Source organism: Primulina eburnea, chromosome 14 (genome assembly GCF_022965805.1).
Source record: "Primulina eburnea isolate SZY01 chromosome 14, ASM2296580v1, whole genome shotgun sequence".
NCBI lineage: Eukaryota > Viridiplantae > Streptophyta > Magnoliopsida > Lamiales > Gesneriaceae > Primulina > Primulina eburnea.
In genome coordinates, this window is record NC_133114.1 from 4,011,344 (window position 1) to 4,028,969 (window position 17,626).

The 17,626-nt window shown below is 38.3% G+C and overlaps 1 protein-coding gene across 5 annotated transcripts; it reads right to left on the reverse strand.

Annotated features, from left to right (window-relative positions):
- Window positions 1-5,542: 5,542 nt before the first annotated feature.
- On the reverse strand, window positions 5,543-16,809 carry LOC140813328 (uncharacterized). 5 transcript variants are annotated; one of them, XM_073171827.1, is made up of 7 exons: window positions 16,637-16,809; window positions 15,953-16,088; window positions 6,983-7,289; window positions 6,681-6,896; window positions 6,520-6,612; window positions 6,350-6,451; window positions 5,543-5,991 (listed from the first exon to the last, which is right to left on the reverse strand). In XM_073171827.1, the coding sequence occupies exons 2-7, from the start codon at window positions 15,958-15,960 to the stop codon at window positions 5,890-5,892; spliced, it is 828 nt and encodes a 275-aa protein (XP_073027928.1). In that variant the 5' UTR covers window positions 15,961-16,088; window positions 16,637-16,809; the 3' UTR covers window positions 5,543-5,889. The 5 variants fall into 5 exon arrangements, with proteins under 5 accessions (XP_073027928.1, XP_073027930.1, XP_073027929.1 ...); XM_073171829.1 differs by lacking the exon at window positions 15,953-16,088; XM_073171828.1 differs by lacking the exon at window positions 16,637-16,809 and having other exon boundaries at window positions 15,953-16,506.
- Window positions 16,810-17,626: the final 817 nt, after the last annotated feature.

Sequence of the window (17,626 nt, forward strand, 5' to 3'; positions counted from 1 at the left end):
CCTCGTAGCACAGTATAAATCGAAAACCAGTTTATTTCATAATTTCTCAAAAACTTATGTCTTTACAAATGAAATAACTAATGCGGAAGCGTCTTACATAAAATTGAAAGTAAAATAACATAACTAAACTAAATCGCAAAATTCACCATCCCCAAAATTGTTCAGATTCTTCTTCTTCAACCTGTTCTTCGGATTTATCTGGGGAAGATTGTAAGGGGTGAGTATTTTGGGAAATACTCAGCACGTGAGGGAATTTGAATACCACATAACATTTTATAACAATTTCGAATCATAACACAGCATGCTTTTCATAATCGTAACATCATATTCATAACATAACAACACTGCGACTTTTCACCTTTCATGGTTTACTGATATCAGTCCCTAAGTTTTAGTCCTCTAAGGGGGCGAGTCCATAAAACAGTTCTATCCCACTGTTAAGGGCCATAAGTTGGAATTCCACCCATTTTCAGGGAATCCTCACAGTGCCAATCAAAAACGTACCAAATTTCGTAAAAACGTATAGACAAAACGACGGTACTCGACCGCATTTTTAAACCAAAAACCGAAAATTTAATATGCATAAAACCGAAATTTAAAACAGCCCACTTACCTTAAATTCTTGAAAAAACTAGGGTTCTTCGAAATTCCTACTTCCCTGGCTGGACGGCGGCAGCGCTTTGCTGTGCTCGAAAATTCCTAAGGAGACTAGGCACTATTTTCGAAAATTTGGTGTGCAATGTGGTGTGATTTTCGAGTCATAGGGCACTCTTATTTATAGGGGTTGGCTGCTATCGGGATCGAGTGATATCGCGTTGAAATCTGACTTAAATCTTTTATCTCAAATCGTGATATATCTATCCGTGATTTGTTCGAAATTTAAATCTTTTATCCCATACAAATTTTGAAATTTGCATATACATACACTGATTAATTTTGAAATCTAGGGATTTTATTATCTCTTGCTTGATCTTTTATCCCGGTATCTCTACACCAACTCAAATCTTAGATAATATCCAAGATTACTCTACCAAGCATACTCAAATTATTCCTATGATATTAATCTGATATGATCCCGATTGTACAAAATCCCGGGTTTTACATCCCTCCCTCCTTATGGGAAGTTTCGTCCTCCAAACTTGGGTTGACTTGGTCTATGAAGAGGTACGGGTATTGGTTTCTCAACCTTTCTTCTAGCTCCCACGTGGCTTCTCTTTCGGTGTGGTTATTCAAAAGGTTCAGCTAGTGATTCGGCTTAAGTCTTAGTTTCTTAGCAAATCTCTTAGATACCAAGGAATGCGTAGCACCACAATCAAATAACGCATAATCAGGCACTTTTCAAATTAGGATGGTACCTGAAATGACTTCATTAGCGTCGTCGGCCTCTTCTTGAGTCATAGCAAAGACCCTAGCGTTAGACTTGCCTTCCTTTGGCTTGTTGGGGTTAGCTCCTGTATTTGGTCCAGTTCCCTTGTTGGGCCCGGCTGCCTGGTTGGCGGCAGTAGGACATTCGACAATTCGGTGTCCCGCTTTCCCACATCCGAAGCATACTCCCATGTTTCTTCGGCATTCCCCCAGGTGTCGTAAGTGACAAGTTGGGCAAGGCTTAATATCCTGGTAGCTTGATGTAGGCGGAGGCCCTTTGGATGGTTCATCGGACTGGTTCGGCTTCTTGAAAGTCTGATCGCTGCGTGAGGATTGATTATTAATAGGCCTTTTGTTCTTGAATTCCTTCTCTCTGCGCTGGATGTCGGTTTCAGCTCGGATAGCTGCACCCATAAGATCTGAAAAATTCGCGGGTTGGTATACTGCTAGTGATGATTGGATCCTGCTGCTCAATCCCTTCTTGAAGCGGTGCAATTTCAAAACTTCGTCTGCCATGATTGGTGGAGCATAAGATCCAAGGGCATTGAACTGGGAGGTATATTCCACAACCGACATATCCGGAGTTTGAGTGAGGTTTTCAAACTCACTCAGTTTCTGCAGTTTGACCTCGGCTGGATAATACTGTTTCAGAAAGGCTTCTCGGAATCGCTACCAAGTCATTGGTCCTGCAGCTGTCATGGCTGACGAGATTGCTTCCCACCATTTTCCTGCTTTATCTTCCAGGAACGGCACAGTCACGTCCACTTTCAGTGCCTCGGGAACTTCCAATAGGCGATGTTGAGTCTCTACACTTTTCAGCCAACTCTGGCTAACTTCAGGGTCAGCGGCTCCACTGAAGGTTGGACACCTATTCTTGCGGAGTGACTTATAGTGGAACTTGATTCCATTTGGTGGTGGGGGTGGTGGTAGCTGATTGGCGTTCTGATTTCCCAATCCTTGCAGTGTCGTCGCCACAATAGTGGCTATGGCCATAAGATCAGCTTGGCTTAAGTTGACTGCAGGCGGGGGTCCATTCCCTTGCTCGTTCTCCTGTCCGCCTTCACGGTTGGCATTAGCGTAGCGCGGGTTGCGGTTCTGTCTTGGGGGTCTACCGGCCATTTCCTACAATGGCAAGTTCTAAGAATTTGTACGAGTAGGATTTATGCTATAGATTGTGCAGAAATAAATTGAAATCAATGGAACAAATAAAATATTTTATTGATTTCTAAAAGAAAGAACATGACCAATCTAAAGGAAATAAAAGTCGTACTGAATAAAATAGCAACAACGGAAAAAGTAAAATAAAAAGAAAAATGGTCAAAATATGACAGAAAAAAAATATCAGGATAGAGTAAGGTACTGAAAATTAAAAGTTTTCGAAAATTTCCGAAGTGGAAAATTTTGAGATAGGCATATGGATTCGAAGATTATATCGAGAGGATTTCAGATCAGTTGACGGAACCGAATTCGAAGTTTCCTACGAAAAAATCGAAGGACACAAGCTGGCGGTTTGACTCGTTGACTCGGCCGAGTTGACTCGCCGGAGTATGGTCGGAGCAAAGGCGTGTGTCAGCGAAGAGGTCAGGATCACGGAACCAGTGGTGGCACGGCTAGAATTGGTCGGAAAGCTACTTAATTTGGCCGGAACTCGCTTGAAATCGGTTGACTCACTCGAATTTGGGCGTTCCCGATTGGTTGATCCGATCCAAAAATTGATCGTTGGTAAAAGTTACCCACGGATCATAGATTGTTTGGGTCAAATTAATTGAAAATCGGAGTAGGATTGGTAGGGTAATTGGACAAAATAATTTTCGGGTTAGGGTTCATACGCCAAATCCGTAGATCTGAAATTCCCGTTGCATCCGAACGCGAAATCTGAAATTGTTTGAAGGCTATTGCTCGTTTCATCAAGACGATTCTGGAACTGGTCGCGGATCGAAGAAAGGGTACCGGAAGCGGCCGAAATCGGAGGAAACGCGGCGGCGCGCGCTAAGGCCTTGTTGGCCGAAAATTTTCCGTTTTTTTTTTTGAAAATCGATTTTTCCCACTCGGATTATGAACCTGGCGGCTCTGATACCACTATAATGTCACGCCCCGAGACCGGGGTTAGTATACACCAGCGTTGTTTATCAATCACACAATTAAAAACAACCAGCCTCGTAGCACAGTATAAACCGAAAACCAGTTTATTTCAAAATTTCTCAAAAACTTATGACTTTACAACTGAAATAACTAATGCGGAAGCGTCTTACATAAAATTGAAAGTAAAATAACATAACTAGACTAAATCGCAAAATTCACCATCCCCAAAATTGTTCAGATTCTTCTTCTTCAACCTGTTCTTCGGATTTATCTGGGGAAGATTGTAAGGGGTAAGTATTTTGGGAAATACTCAGCAAGTGGGGGAATTTGAATACCACATAACATTTTATAACAATTTCGAATCATAACACAGCATGCTTTTCATAATCGTAATATCATATTCATAACATAACAACACTGCGACTTTTCACCTTTCATGGTTTACTGATATCAGTCCCTAAGTTTTAATCCTCTAAGGGGGCGAGGCCATAAAACAATTCTATCCCACTGTTAAGGGACATATGTTGGAATTCCACCCATTTTCAGGGAATCCTCACAGTGCCAATCTAAAATGTACCAACTTTCGTAAAAACGTATAGACAAAACGACGGTACTCGACCGCATTTTTAAACCAAAAACCGAAAATTTAATATGCATAAAACCGAAATTTAAAACAGCACACTTACCTTAAATTCTTGAAAAAACTAGGGTTCTTCAAAATTCCTACTTCCCTGGCTGGACGGCGGCAGCGCTTCGCTGTGCTCGAAAATTCCTAAGGAGACTAGGCACTATTTTCAAAATTTTGGTGTGCAATGTGGTGTGATTTTCGAGTCATAGGGCCCTCTTATTTATAGGGGTTGGCTGCTATCGGGATCGAGTGATATCGCGTTGAAATCTGACTTAAATCTTTTATCTCAAATCGTGATATATCTATCCGTGATTTGTTCGAAATTTAAATCTTTTATCCCATACAAATTTCGAAATTTGCATATACATACACTGATTAATTTCGAAATCTAGGGATTTTATTATCTCTTGCTTGATCTTTTATCCCGGTATCTTTATATCAACTCAAATCTTAGATAATATCCAAGATTACTCTACCCAAGCATACTCAAATTATTCATATGATATTAATCTGATATGATCTCGATTGTACAAAATCCCGGGTTTTACACTATTCACTATTTTTTGATGAACTAGAACAAGCTTTACATAGTTCAACTTCGTGTATCAAGTTATCGATCAATTTAAATTTTATTTATATGAACTTATTTGTGAATAATTATGAGTTGTGAGTTATCTATTAATTTAAGCACAAAATTAAAGTGGTCATTTAAAGTTTTGGCTATTGGATTTTAATGTATCTGATTAGTTGTGGGTCTTTAATGTGCAGAGATATTAATATTACATTTCGCGACGTTGACCAACGTAGCAAAATGTAAATGAAACACGCCGCCGAATATTTCGCGTCGTAAAAACTCGTCGCCGAGTTGCGTCGCAAATTGTTTGTAGGGAAATGTCAATCGGCCCTTTGGCGACGCGGAAAGTAAACGCCACTAACGTTGTACGCATTTCGCGACACTGATCCCACACGTCGCCAAAAAGTGTTATCATGTGGCGACGCCTTCTTTGTGTCGTGAAATGTATTTTTTGATTCGATTTTCCTATATTGTTATAATTATTCGGCGACGCAAGACCAAAGATATTAAACATTTGGCGACGCCTTCTTTGCATCGTGAAATGTATTTTTGATTCGATTTTCCTATATTATTGTAATTATTCGGCGACGCAAGACGAAATATATTAAACATTTGGCGACGCCCTTGGCGTTATCAATTTTTCTATTTTTTATTCATCCCATAAAAACATTGCCAAAATGTGTCATTAATATTATTTTTGTCTATTAAATATGAATATCAAATAAAATAATGAAACATAACAAAATTTAATAGATGTGCAATTTACTATTCAACAATCAAATATTTTTCAAAAAGATAAACAAATTAAACTAATCAAATAATATCCAAAAACAACATTACTCAAATACTAATTACATAATGTTGCAAAATTTTTTTAAAAAAACTACATAGTCGTTGTTGCAAAATAAAAAAAATACTACATAGTCGTTGCTGGAGGCGAGGGAAGCGATGGAGGAGATCAAGTTGAAGAGCCTGTCGGTGGAGGCTGAAAAGAGAAACCAAGAATGACCTGTTGCAAGTGTTGCAATGATGCATCAAATTTGTGTTGATGCTCACTTATAATCTGTTGCTGCTCACCTATAGTCTCTTTTTGCTCATCGATCATTTGTTGCAGAGCCATAATTTTTTCACCATCATCATTATGCTTTGAGCTGATGTTTGTGGCCCTAGGACCACCCACTATAGATAGTTTAGGTAATGGACCTAAACCCTTGACGTAGCGAGATCTTGAGCCTAAGACTTATGTCATGATATTAACATCTTTGGGCTTATGCACATTATCAGTAGCAGAGACAGACACTTCATCCTCTTGCTGAGTCGATCGAACTTCCACCATTTCAGCCTTAAAAGAAATTAAATTATTAGTATTTAAAAAATCATTTGTTACTAAAAATAAAATGTAAAACAAGAAAATATGCTCTAAAACTAAACAATAAATCATTTAACAGATTTCAATCCATTATTCTCTCTGACCTAAGCAAAGAAGCTTGACCATGCCAAAAAATCCAAAAACATAAAATAAACAAAATATTCGAAGGAATGACACTCAAAAACACCAACAACAAAACCCGGAAAATATATACACCAATGAACATAGAAAACCAATACACATATACATCGGGAGGGAAAAATAGACACATATCACAAACAAAACAATTAATATTCATGGCTCCCCTGAAAAAATAATAAAAGACACTTACATATTTTTGTGCTGCCCAATCATTCTTCCATTTTCCTTTTTTGTGAAACAATTGCTCAAAGGTATCGATCACGCTCGGAAGCTCTCCCGTCACAGGATCAGCCTTAAAAAATAAAACAGTTATTATCATATAAAATATAAAAATAAATATTATTTTATACTAAAACTTACAGCAGCGTGATAATGTTGAACCAAAGTCTTCGATCCATGAGCGCCTTCAAGTGGTCTACAAAACTGGTTATTTGTATTCTTCTCAGACTTTTCCTACAAAAATAAAGAATAATATTAATGAAAGTAATAAATATTTATCAACTAATCAAATTATTACTAACCATTTGTTTCTTCTTTCCAAAATAATCACAAAGAAAATCCCAATCATCTTGGCTTACTCCCTTATATAGCTTTCTCTTTGGTGCATCTTTATTTTGCAACCCATCGAGTTGCTTCCAGTGCCTTCTTATCTTACATCTTCGTTCTCGAAGTGCTCTCATGGCGAGCCGCTCTACCTCTGCCTTCACCACACTCGTCTTTGGATATATAAATTTGTTCTTCCAAAAAAAAAAACCAAGTCACTAATACATAAATTCTTAGTTTTGTATCATTAAAATAACATAATGTAAATTTCCAAACTTACGTCAAGACGATCAAAGATGAGTTGTTTTTCAACCAAAGTGACATCCTCCCAAGCTGTAATACGAGGAGATATTGTAACTCGAACTATTTGAGCTATCAAGTTATTAAACCATTTTCCAGTTTCTCCAACACTACCCCCTGTATACTCTTCAAACTCAACCTCCAATTTATCATTTTTTCGCTTTCTCAATGCTTTCTCGAGAACTTTACTACAAGATTGTCGTCTCAATGTTGTCTGTCTGCCTCCTCCATCCCCTCCTGATCCACCCTCTCTAGTACCAGAACCACTAGCATTGAAACTAGACATCCTGTAAAAAATATATAAAAAAAATGAATAATACGAATAAATTAACGCATCGAAAATCATTGAATAATGGACAATAATATAGAGAACATATAAACCGACAGTAGTATGAAAAATATAATTCTTACTTCATCTGAAATAGTGTCATTATTTTCATTTTCAATACCATCATTCTCGTCAATTTCTACAGTACCATCATCTTGTTCTTCGTATTCCTCTAATGTGTCGTCTTCAAAATCGTCATCACTTACTACAAAATCACCTAAATTGTGCAACAAATGATCGATATTCATAACCTCGGTTGGTTCAACAACATCACGATGGAAGCTGGTATTCTCTAAGTCTGGTAATTCTACCAACAATTGCAATGATTGTGAATTCAATTCCTGCACTACGTGAGAATGAGAACTAGTGGTGTCAACATCATTTTCAACTTCAACATTTGGATAGTCCCATAGATTACGTGGTGTATAAGACTGCACCAATTTCCACATTGGGCCATTCTTGATATCATTCAAGTAATATACTAACTTCGCCTGCAATGCAAGTATAAATAGATCATTCTTGTACCATTCTGCCCAGTATAGATGCCTGTGAATATATTGTCTACTTGCATTCTTCTCTTCCTAGTATCAGTCTCAAACCATTTGCACTTGAATATCAACACATTGCAATTATTTAAATAACACAACTCTATAACTTCTTGAAGAACACCATAAAAGTTTTGCCCTTCTACATCGGGTACAAGAATTGTTAGGATTCGTTCCTTATGTTCTTGATCGTTCTTAGAATTGCTCAACGTTCATGCATGCACACTAGGATTTACACACAACTCACACTACTCAAGAAAGTGCAAGAGTGTTTACGTGGTTCGGCGGAATTCGCCTACGTCCACGGGAGTGCAACCAAAATTGTATTGATCAAAGATGGATTACAAGTACAGAGCCTGAGTTAAAGCCAAAAAGGAATACAAAGAGAAGAAGCTACGAAACTCTCTCCGAAAAGCTGTTGTGCCTTCCTCTCTTCCTTTCTCCTTCTTGCGTCCCTCTGTTACTTCTTGTTGAATGTATCTGTGAAACCTTTTATTGTGTTTCCTCTCTCTTCTTTTATATCTACACATTGGCATCCATTCGGTTGTTTCCCAAGTTTGTTTCCCCTTGGTAGTTAGATTCCAACCAACCCATCAATTACCCGGTAGTTGAGCTAGGCCCTTTTTCCATGTGCCAACTTGAGAGACACACACCTTCACAAATCTCCACCTTGTCTCCAAGTTTGGCTACTCTCCTTTTTCCACCATTTATTATTCCTGTGGTACTGCATTGATCAAGGTCGAGCAATGCCTGAACTTGACCAAAGGAAGTGATTTTGTTAGCATGTCTGCTGGGTTATCTTCCGTTGCTATCTTTTCAAGTTTTATCTCTCCCTTAGATATGATGTCCCTTACATAATGCAACTTGACATCAATGTGCTTTGAGCGTTCATGGAATACTTGGTGCTTTGACAAGTGTATAGCACTTTGATTATCACAGTTTACCACAACCTGTTCTTGATGAACTCCCAACTCTGTTATCAAGCCTTTTAACCAGATTGCTTCCTTAACTGCCTCCGTGACAGCTATGAATTCTGTCTCAGTTGTTGATAGGGCTACCACCGATTGAAGTGACGCTTTCCAGCTGATGGCAGTACCATACAATGTAAAAATGTATCCTGTTATGGACTTTCTGGTGTCTAGATTTCCAGCAAAATCTGAGTCCACATATCCTTCAAGTGGCTGTGATGAGTTTTCCCTTTTTCTTTGGAACATCAATCCAAGCTTAGAGGTTCCTTTCAAGTACCTCAATGTCCACTTTAGTGCCTCCCAATGATTTTCTCCAGGATCAGCCATAAACCTGGAAATTTGGCTTATTGTATGTGCCAAATCTGGTCGGCTGCACACCATTCCATACATGATGCTTCCCACCCCGTTTGCATACGGGATATGCATCATTCTTTCCTTTTCCTCTGTACCTGATGGTGACTGTGCAATAGAGAGTTTGAAGTGTTGTCCTAGAGGTGTACTTACAGCCTTAGCTTCATGCATAATGAATCGTTTTAACACTTTCTTTATGTATGATTCTTGGCATAAGAATATATTTTTATCCTCCCTTTTCCTTGTGATCTCCATTCCAAGGATTCTTGTTGCCTTCCCCAAGTCCTTCATTTCGAATTCTGAGCTAAGCTGGTGTTCAATGCTTGTATTTCCGACTTGCTCACGCTTGCTATGAGCATATCATCAACATACAGCAGAAGGTAGGTCATCACACCATTCTCTTTCCTTTTAAAGTAAACACAGCTGTCATAGCTGCTCCTTTTAAAGTTTATTCTCAGCATGAATTCATCAAATCGTTTATACCATTGCCTTGGGCTTTGTTTTAGCCCATAGAGTGATTTTTCCAGTAGGCACACTTTCTGTTCAAACCCTTTTTCTTCTAATCCCTTCGGTTTTTCCATGTAGATGGTCTCTTCAAGCTCCCCATGTAGGAACGCTGTCTTCACATCAAGTTGCTCAAGTTCCATATCCACTTGAGTTACAAGGGCAAGTATAATCCTGATGGAACAATGCTTGACTACTGGGGAAAAGATCTCATTGAAGTCTAGTCCTTCCATTTGGGTGTATCCTTTTGCAACTAGCCTAGCTTTATATTTGAATTTTTCTTTTCCTTGCAAGTCTTCCTTTATTTTGTATATCCATTTACACCCAAGCACTCTTCTCCCTTTCGGTCTATCCACTAGCTGCCATGTTTTATTTTTCATGAGTGAGTTTAGTTCCTCATCCATAGCAGCTTGCCAACTTCCCCTTTCTTTGCATGTGACAGCTTCCTCATAGCTTGATGGTTCAAAAAACTCCACCTCTTCTGCAACAGTGAGGGCATACCTTGTTAGGTCAGCATGTGCATACCTTTGTGGGGGTCTCACTTCTCTTCTTGCTCTATCCTTGGCAAGAGTATAACTTTGAAGATTATGATTTGGTGGATCATTTTCTACAATCTCCTCTTGAGTTTCAGTATGTCCATCTGTTTCCTTTTGAGGTGATTTCTTGTTGGTCTCCACCTCAATTTGTGTTTCGGGTAGGATTGTTTTATCCAAGGCAGTAGGCTCATCTTTCAGTTTATAGCCCATTTTGGTTTCATCGAATGTGATGTCCCTTGTATTAAAACACCTTGGTCCAGTGGCTTCCAAATTCCATACTTTATATCCTTTAACTCCATCTGGATAACCTATAAGAATACATCTCAAGGCTCTTGCTTCAAGTTTGCTTTGCTTAATATGTGCATATGCCAAGCAACCGAACACTCGAAGGTGTGAGTATTCACCTGGAGTTCCTGTCCATAATTCCATAGGTGTTTTGAAATTTATTGCACTTGAGGGGCATCTATTGATTAGGTAGCATGCTGTATGAATGGCTTCTCCCCAAAATGATTTTGGAAGTCCTGCACTTATAATCATGCATCTAACACGTTCTAGCAATGTGCGATTCATTCTTTCTGCTACCCCGTTTTGTTGTGGATTTCCAGCAGCTGTTCTATGCCTTGTAATTCCCTTTACCCTACATACTTCCTTGAATGATTCTGAGAAGAACTCCAGCCCATTATCTGTGCGGAGATGCTTGAGTTTTAGGTCCATTTTGTTTTCAATAACCTGCAACCATTCTTTAAATTTCATAGCAGCTTCATCCTTGGATTTTAATACATACACCCAAAGCCTCCTTGAGTAATCGTCTACTATGGACATGAAATACTTGCCACCTCCATGTGTTGCTGTTTTTTATGGGCCCCATAAGTCTGAATGGACATATTCTAAAGGCTTGGTTGTTGTGTGTTTTCCTTGGCCAAACTGCACTTTCTTAGCTTTGCCAAGTATGCAATTCTCACAAAATTCCAGCCCTTGAATTTTGTCACCACACAACAAGTTATCCTTGGCCAATTGCATCAGCCCCTTTTCACTCACATGGCCTAGCCTTTGGTGCCAAAGGCTTGCTTGGTTTTCTTCCTGTTGTGCCATAGCAGATCCTCCAACTACTGTATTTCCTTGGAGTATATACAGGGAGTTTTTCTTGATAGCTTTCATGACAGCTAGAGATCCCTTCATTACTCTCATGGTCCCATTCTCGGATTTGAACATGAAACCATCACTGTCAAGTGTTCCTAGAGATATCAAGTTTCTCTTTAATTCAGGAACATACCTTACTTGAGTAAGAAGTCTATCTTGTCCATCGTACATCCTTAATCTGATGGAACCCGAGCCTTTTATTCTGCAAGGTTTGTTGTTTCCCAGTAACACTAGCCCTTCATCAGCCTCAATCAAATTCTCGAACCATGATTTAGTTGGACACATATGGAAAGTGCATCCCGAGTCAAGAATCCAGTCAGTGTTAGGATCTTGATCCGAGATCATGAGAGCTTCACCAGATTCATAACCATCTGATGCTATGGCTGCTTCACCACTGGTGTTTGATCTATCTTGAGGCTTCCTTGGCTTTTTAGGGCAATTTCTCTTAAAGTGCCCTTCTCGATGGCAATTGAAGCACTTGTATTTGACTGGATTCTTGGATCTTGATCTGTTCCTTGGACCCTTTGGTGTTCTTTTTCCTATCCTTCCTCGAACATTAAGCATTTCACCTTGGGGTTCTGTAGAGATTAGATGTTTCTTCTGAAGTTCTTTGGCTTGGATTGCCGATAAGACTTCATCCAGTGAGATTGATTTCTCTCTACCATATAACATTGCTTCCTTGAAATTTTCATACGCATGAGGGAGGGCATTCAACAGAAATAATGCTTTATCCTCTTCTTCAAGTTTGATGTCCAGATTATCCAAGTCATCCAAGATTTTGTTGAACTCATCAATCTGATCTAAGATGCTTTTCTCCTCTCTGATCTTGAAAGAGTACAACCGCTGCTTCATGTATAGGCGATTGGCTAAAGATTTTGTCATATACAACTTTTCCAATTTGTTCCATATCGCTTCTGCAGACTTCTCCTTCGAGACTTCTCGAAGAACTTTGTCCCCAAGGCTGAGAATTATCATGCTGTGAGCCTTCTCCAAGATTGATGCCTTTTCGGTATCCTTTAGTGTTGCTGACATATTCGCTTCTCCTCCCAACGCTTCGATCAATCCTTGTTGTACCAAGATTGCACGCATCTTGATCCTCCACAAGCCAAAGTCGTTTTTCCCGGAGAATTTCTCAATGTCGAATTTCAACGAACCCATTCTTTCCGACGTTTCCCACAGACGGCGCCACTTGTTAGGATTCGTTCCTTATGTTCTTGATCGTTCTTAGAATTGCTCAACGTTCATGCATGCACACTAGGATTTACACACAACTCACACTACTCAAGAAAGTGCAAGAGTGTTTACGTGGTTCGGCGGAATTCGCCTACGTCCACGGGAGTGCAACCAAAATTGTATTGATCAAAGATGGATTACAAGTACAGAGCCTGAGTTAAAGCCAAAAAGGAATACAAAGAGAAGAAGCTACGAAACTCTCTCCGAAAAGCTGTTGTGCCTTCCTCTCTTCCTTTCTCCTTCTTGCGTCCCTCTGTTACTTCTTGTTGAATGTATCTGTGAAACCTTTTATTGTGTTTCCTCTCTCTTCTTTTATATCTACACATTGGCATCCATTCGGTTGTTTCCCAAGTTTGTTTCCCCTTGGTAGTTAGATTCCAACCAACCCATCAATTACCCGGTAGTTGAGCTGGGCCCTTTTTCCATGTGCCAACTTGAAAGACACACACCTTCACAAGAATACCGCTATTTTGTGTGGTTCGTCTCACATCTCGTTGTTCCACAAGAAACTTAACACCATTGATAATAGCACCGGAGTACGAGTACACAGTGAAATTGGATCTATTAGCTAACGCATATAATTCATATGTGGCCTCATATGACCCAGCTTCTCGCATTTCATTAACCTAAAGAATGTTATAGAAGTATGATACAAATATATCATTTGATTTGAAATAACTCAATTCAAATGCAACCTAATATTATTTATGATTGAACAATTTATCATATTGACTTGAACATGTTATTTTACTTACCTTATCTCTAAACCACATTGGAAACTCAATTTCTTGTTGTTTTCCACATTCTGCACTCCCCTAACTATTAGATCATTTCGATGCTCCCTACATGATATTTAAAATTTTATTATTAGTTGCATAATATTTAAAACAATAATATTAACTAACAATATGCATTTAGATGAAATCAATAATTGAAAGAGTTATAGATGACTTACTCAAGGTATTTCTCAATTTCTTGGCAATTATTTAGAACATACCACTCTGCCTTACTTCGTAAAGAAGGCTCAAGAACTTTGACCTCTTTCTTGCCTAAGGGTCGACCAACATGCTTGAATATGGAAAGAACTCGAGACGAACATGTGTTCACCCTGTCATCATTTCTTTCTGGTCGATTATATCGGGTTTCAATATCTTGAAAATACATAGAGAAAAAAGTTAAAGCCTCATTAACAATATAAGCTTCAGCAATTGATCCCTCTGGACGTGCTCTATTGTTAACATATTGCTTGTAAATACCCATAGCTCTCTCAATACAATACATCCATCTAAAATACACAGGACCACCCATTATCGCCTCTTGTGGTAAATGAAGTATCAAGTGGACCATAATATCAAAGAACGCTGGAGGGAATATTCTTTCCAACTTGCACAAAATAAGAACATTGTCTGCAACAACTTAAGATCACTGACGTTCAAAGTCTTGGCACTTATTTGTTGAAAGAAATTACACAACTCAATGATAGTTTCATGAACCTCTTTCTTCAAGCATGACGTGATTCCTGCTGGCAATAAATGCTGGAGCAAAACATGACAGTCATGAGACTTAAGTCCCAATATTTTACCAGTGACCTCATTGACGTTTTTTGATAAGTTGGCGGCAAAACCATCCGGAAACTTCACCGATTTGATAAATTGACAAAATAAGTGTCTCTCTTCAGCACTGAATGTATATGTTGCCGGTGGCTTCTTCCATTTATTTCCATCTTTGTAGAGATGCAACTCTTTCCTAATCCCCATATCTTGAAGATCTATTCTTGCTTTTTCTGTGTCTTTTGATTTCCTTCTATGTTCAACAAGGTGCCGAGAACACTATCACATACATTCTTCTCAATGTGCATTACATCCAAGTTGTGTCGAAGTGGTAAGTATTGCCAATATTCAAGCTGGAAAAATATACTTTTTTCGACCAATTAAGATCAATAATCGAACGCTTGCGCTTTATACCCCCATACTGCTTATGCTTTCCAGAAAGACCAACATGCACATGTTCTAACTGAGCTAATATATCTGTAGCGGTTAATTCTTTAGGAGGAGATCTTGTTTCCACATTACCATCAAATTGTTTGCTTCGCCTCATCGGATCATTTAAAGGAAGAAAACGTCTATGCCCAACGTAAGCTATCTTACTTCTTATGCCTTTTGAAGGAGTTTCTTCGTTACAAGTTGGACATGCTTTATACCCTTTTGTACTCCATCCAGACATTAAAGCATATGCAGGGTAATCATTGATGGTCCACAAAACTGTTGCATGCATTAAGAAAGTATCATTACTCGATGCATCTCGAGTATTCACGCCTTCCCACAATTTTTTTAATTCTTCAATTAGTGGCTGAAGGAAAACATCTATGTCTTTTCCAGGAGATGTCGGCCCAGGTATTAATAAAGACAACATCATATTTTCTGACTTCATACACTTCCAAGGTGGTGTGTTATATGGAACAACCATAACAGACCACATACTATAAGTCGTGCTCATGCTACCAAATGGATTAAAACCGTCTGTTGCCAAACCAAGACGCACATTTCTAGGATCCATTGCAAATGCTGGAAATTTCACATCAAACATCTTCCAAGCGGAACCATCAATGGGGTGCCTTAAAACACCATCATCTTTTAGCCGCTCAGCATCATGCCATCTCATATCTCTTGCAGTGTGCCTAGAACTATACAAACGCTTTAATCTAGGAGTTAGGGGAAAGTATCACATCACTTTTTTGGTATTTTTTTCCCTTTCGTATTTTTGTCAACCCATCTACTCACTCCACATACATGACAATTTTGAAGCCCAGCATTCTCTTTCCAGAAAAGAACACAATCATGTTCGCATACATGAATTGACTCGTACCCCAATCCCAGTTCACTTAGCTTTCTCTTTGCCTCATAGTGTGAGCCAGGTAATAATGCTTGAGGAAATGCCTGCTTCAATAAATTAAGTAACATATCAAAAGATTTGTTACTCCATTTGTTCAGTACTTTCACATGCATTAATTTTACCAAGAAATTAAGCGCCGAGAAATTTACACATCCCAGATACAATTCTTTCTCAATTTCCTTCAACATATCATCGAAATTATCAGTTTGCAAACCTTGATGTCGAATAGGCTCACTGGATTCTCCTATCTCACTGGTCCAGTCAAATCAGCCAGAACGTCTATCATTTCATCTTGAGCATCAATATCAGATAAAACTTCATGCTCTGTCGGTGGATGTTCATACTTCTCACCATGGTAGTCCCACACTTTGTATGATTGTTGTATCCCATATTTTATCAGGTGTATCTCTACTAAGCGCAATGGCTGATACAGATGATTCAAACAAGTATTACATGGGCATCTTATTTTCCCCTCTTCATTGACGTACTCGATAGCTCGTGTTACAAATGTCCGAACACCATTTTTATATTCGAGAGAGATTCTATTTGTCACACTCATCCAACTTTTGTCAATCGTCATTCTGAAAAACTAGATTCAACGAATATATACATTAAGTTTCATTCAATGACATGAAAATCAACAAGATTCCATACATTACTGTCCAACTAACAAATACATCACATCCAAACAAATTATTTACATTAAAATTACCATTCATAAATTTCCGAACCCTAAGGACACGGAGACTCTAATCAGACATCATAATAGCCTGCATTCGCTAAACCATAAGTTCCAACAAAAATCTCGTACACCATCAGCCATTTAAAAGAACAAAAGGAAAAGAGTAAGAGATCACCAACTGATTGCATATCACGATTCCATATCGGGCAAAACCATAGAACCCTATTCGTGCACCATAACTTCAATTAAATATCGTAATCGCGAAAACATAAAGAATAACAACAAATACCTTTAACAGTAATCATTTGCCCAATAATATTGTAATCATTTGCCCAATAATCTTCGGTAGAGGGGTTTGATATTTGAAATAGAAAATGCATAATTATATACTAAATCAAAATGTTTAAAAATTGACAATCAAATATTGGGAAAATAAAATTAACAGCTTTCTTCACCTCAACAGATTCGATGTCGATGAAATCCGGCCCTGCCTCTTCTGTTAACAACAGCTCTCTGTAAATCTTTCACTGGAAGCAACTTCCCGATAGAATAAAAGAACGTGAGGATTCTATGAGGCGGGAGAGATTTGGGATTCTATGAGGCGGGAGAGATTTGGGGAGAAGAGTGAGATAATGAAAATACATACAATAAATAATATAAATTATAATTTTGTATATAACTATATATATATATATATAATACATATACATATATAATACGTATAAAAAAATTAAGTTATGATGTAATAAATTTTACCAAACAAAAACTGAATATGAGTCAAAATAATAATGAAATAAAAGTTTTTTTCATACGTGGAAGATGTTTCATTATAAATGTAACAAGTTTAAATTTTTTAAAATAATTGGCACAAAAATCTTAACGTAAAAACTCTCATTACGTTGTCCAACAAGTCAATTTTGTGAGCAATATTTTTTTCGATCCGACACATGAAAAATAAAATCTTAACGTATGATGCGTCGCGATATGTACCGATGAAATAACTTTCCATCAAATACATTCGGCAATGCTTGCTACACGTCGTGAAATGATTGACCACTCGACGCTATCAGATTATCTTTCTGCGACGCTTCAGCTGAGTCATGTTGCCAAAAGACCCAGAAATTTGGTGGGAAAATTTTCCGCTACGTATCAGCGCCGTTGAGTGTGCTCTATGTCATCAAATGCTTACATTTCGCGACGCGTTAGCTTTGTCTAGTCGCCAAATAAACCAAAATAAAGGTGGGAAAATGAACGCACACAATTCGCTATTTCAGCGACGCTAAGCACAATATGCGTCGCCAAATGGTAGCATAAGACGACGTTCAAAATGAGGTGCGTCGCGATAGATCATATTTCTTGTAGTACATAATTGTAATTTTGGTTTTTATGGTCAGCGAAAACAAAAATATCAGAAGATGATGATGAACGTTATTTATATAAGGGTT

Coding starts and splice junctions, on each gene's coding strand:
- LOC140813328 (XM_073171825.1), bottom strand. CDS start 7,457: ATGATGGTATTGAAAATGAAAATAATGACACTATTTCAGATGAA. Junction 7,290..7,413: donor ATGACACTATTTCAGATGAA/GTAAGAATTATA, acceptor TATTTTTTACAG/GATGTCTAGTTTCAATGCTA. Junction 6,613..6,680: donor TTGGAAAGAAGAAACAAATG/GTTAGTAATAAT, acceptor TTATTTTTGTAG/GAAAAGTCTGAGAAGAATAC.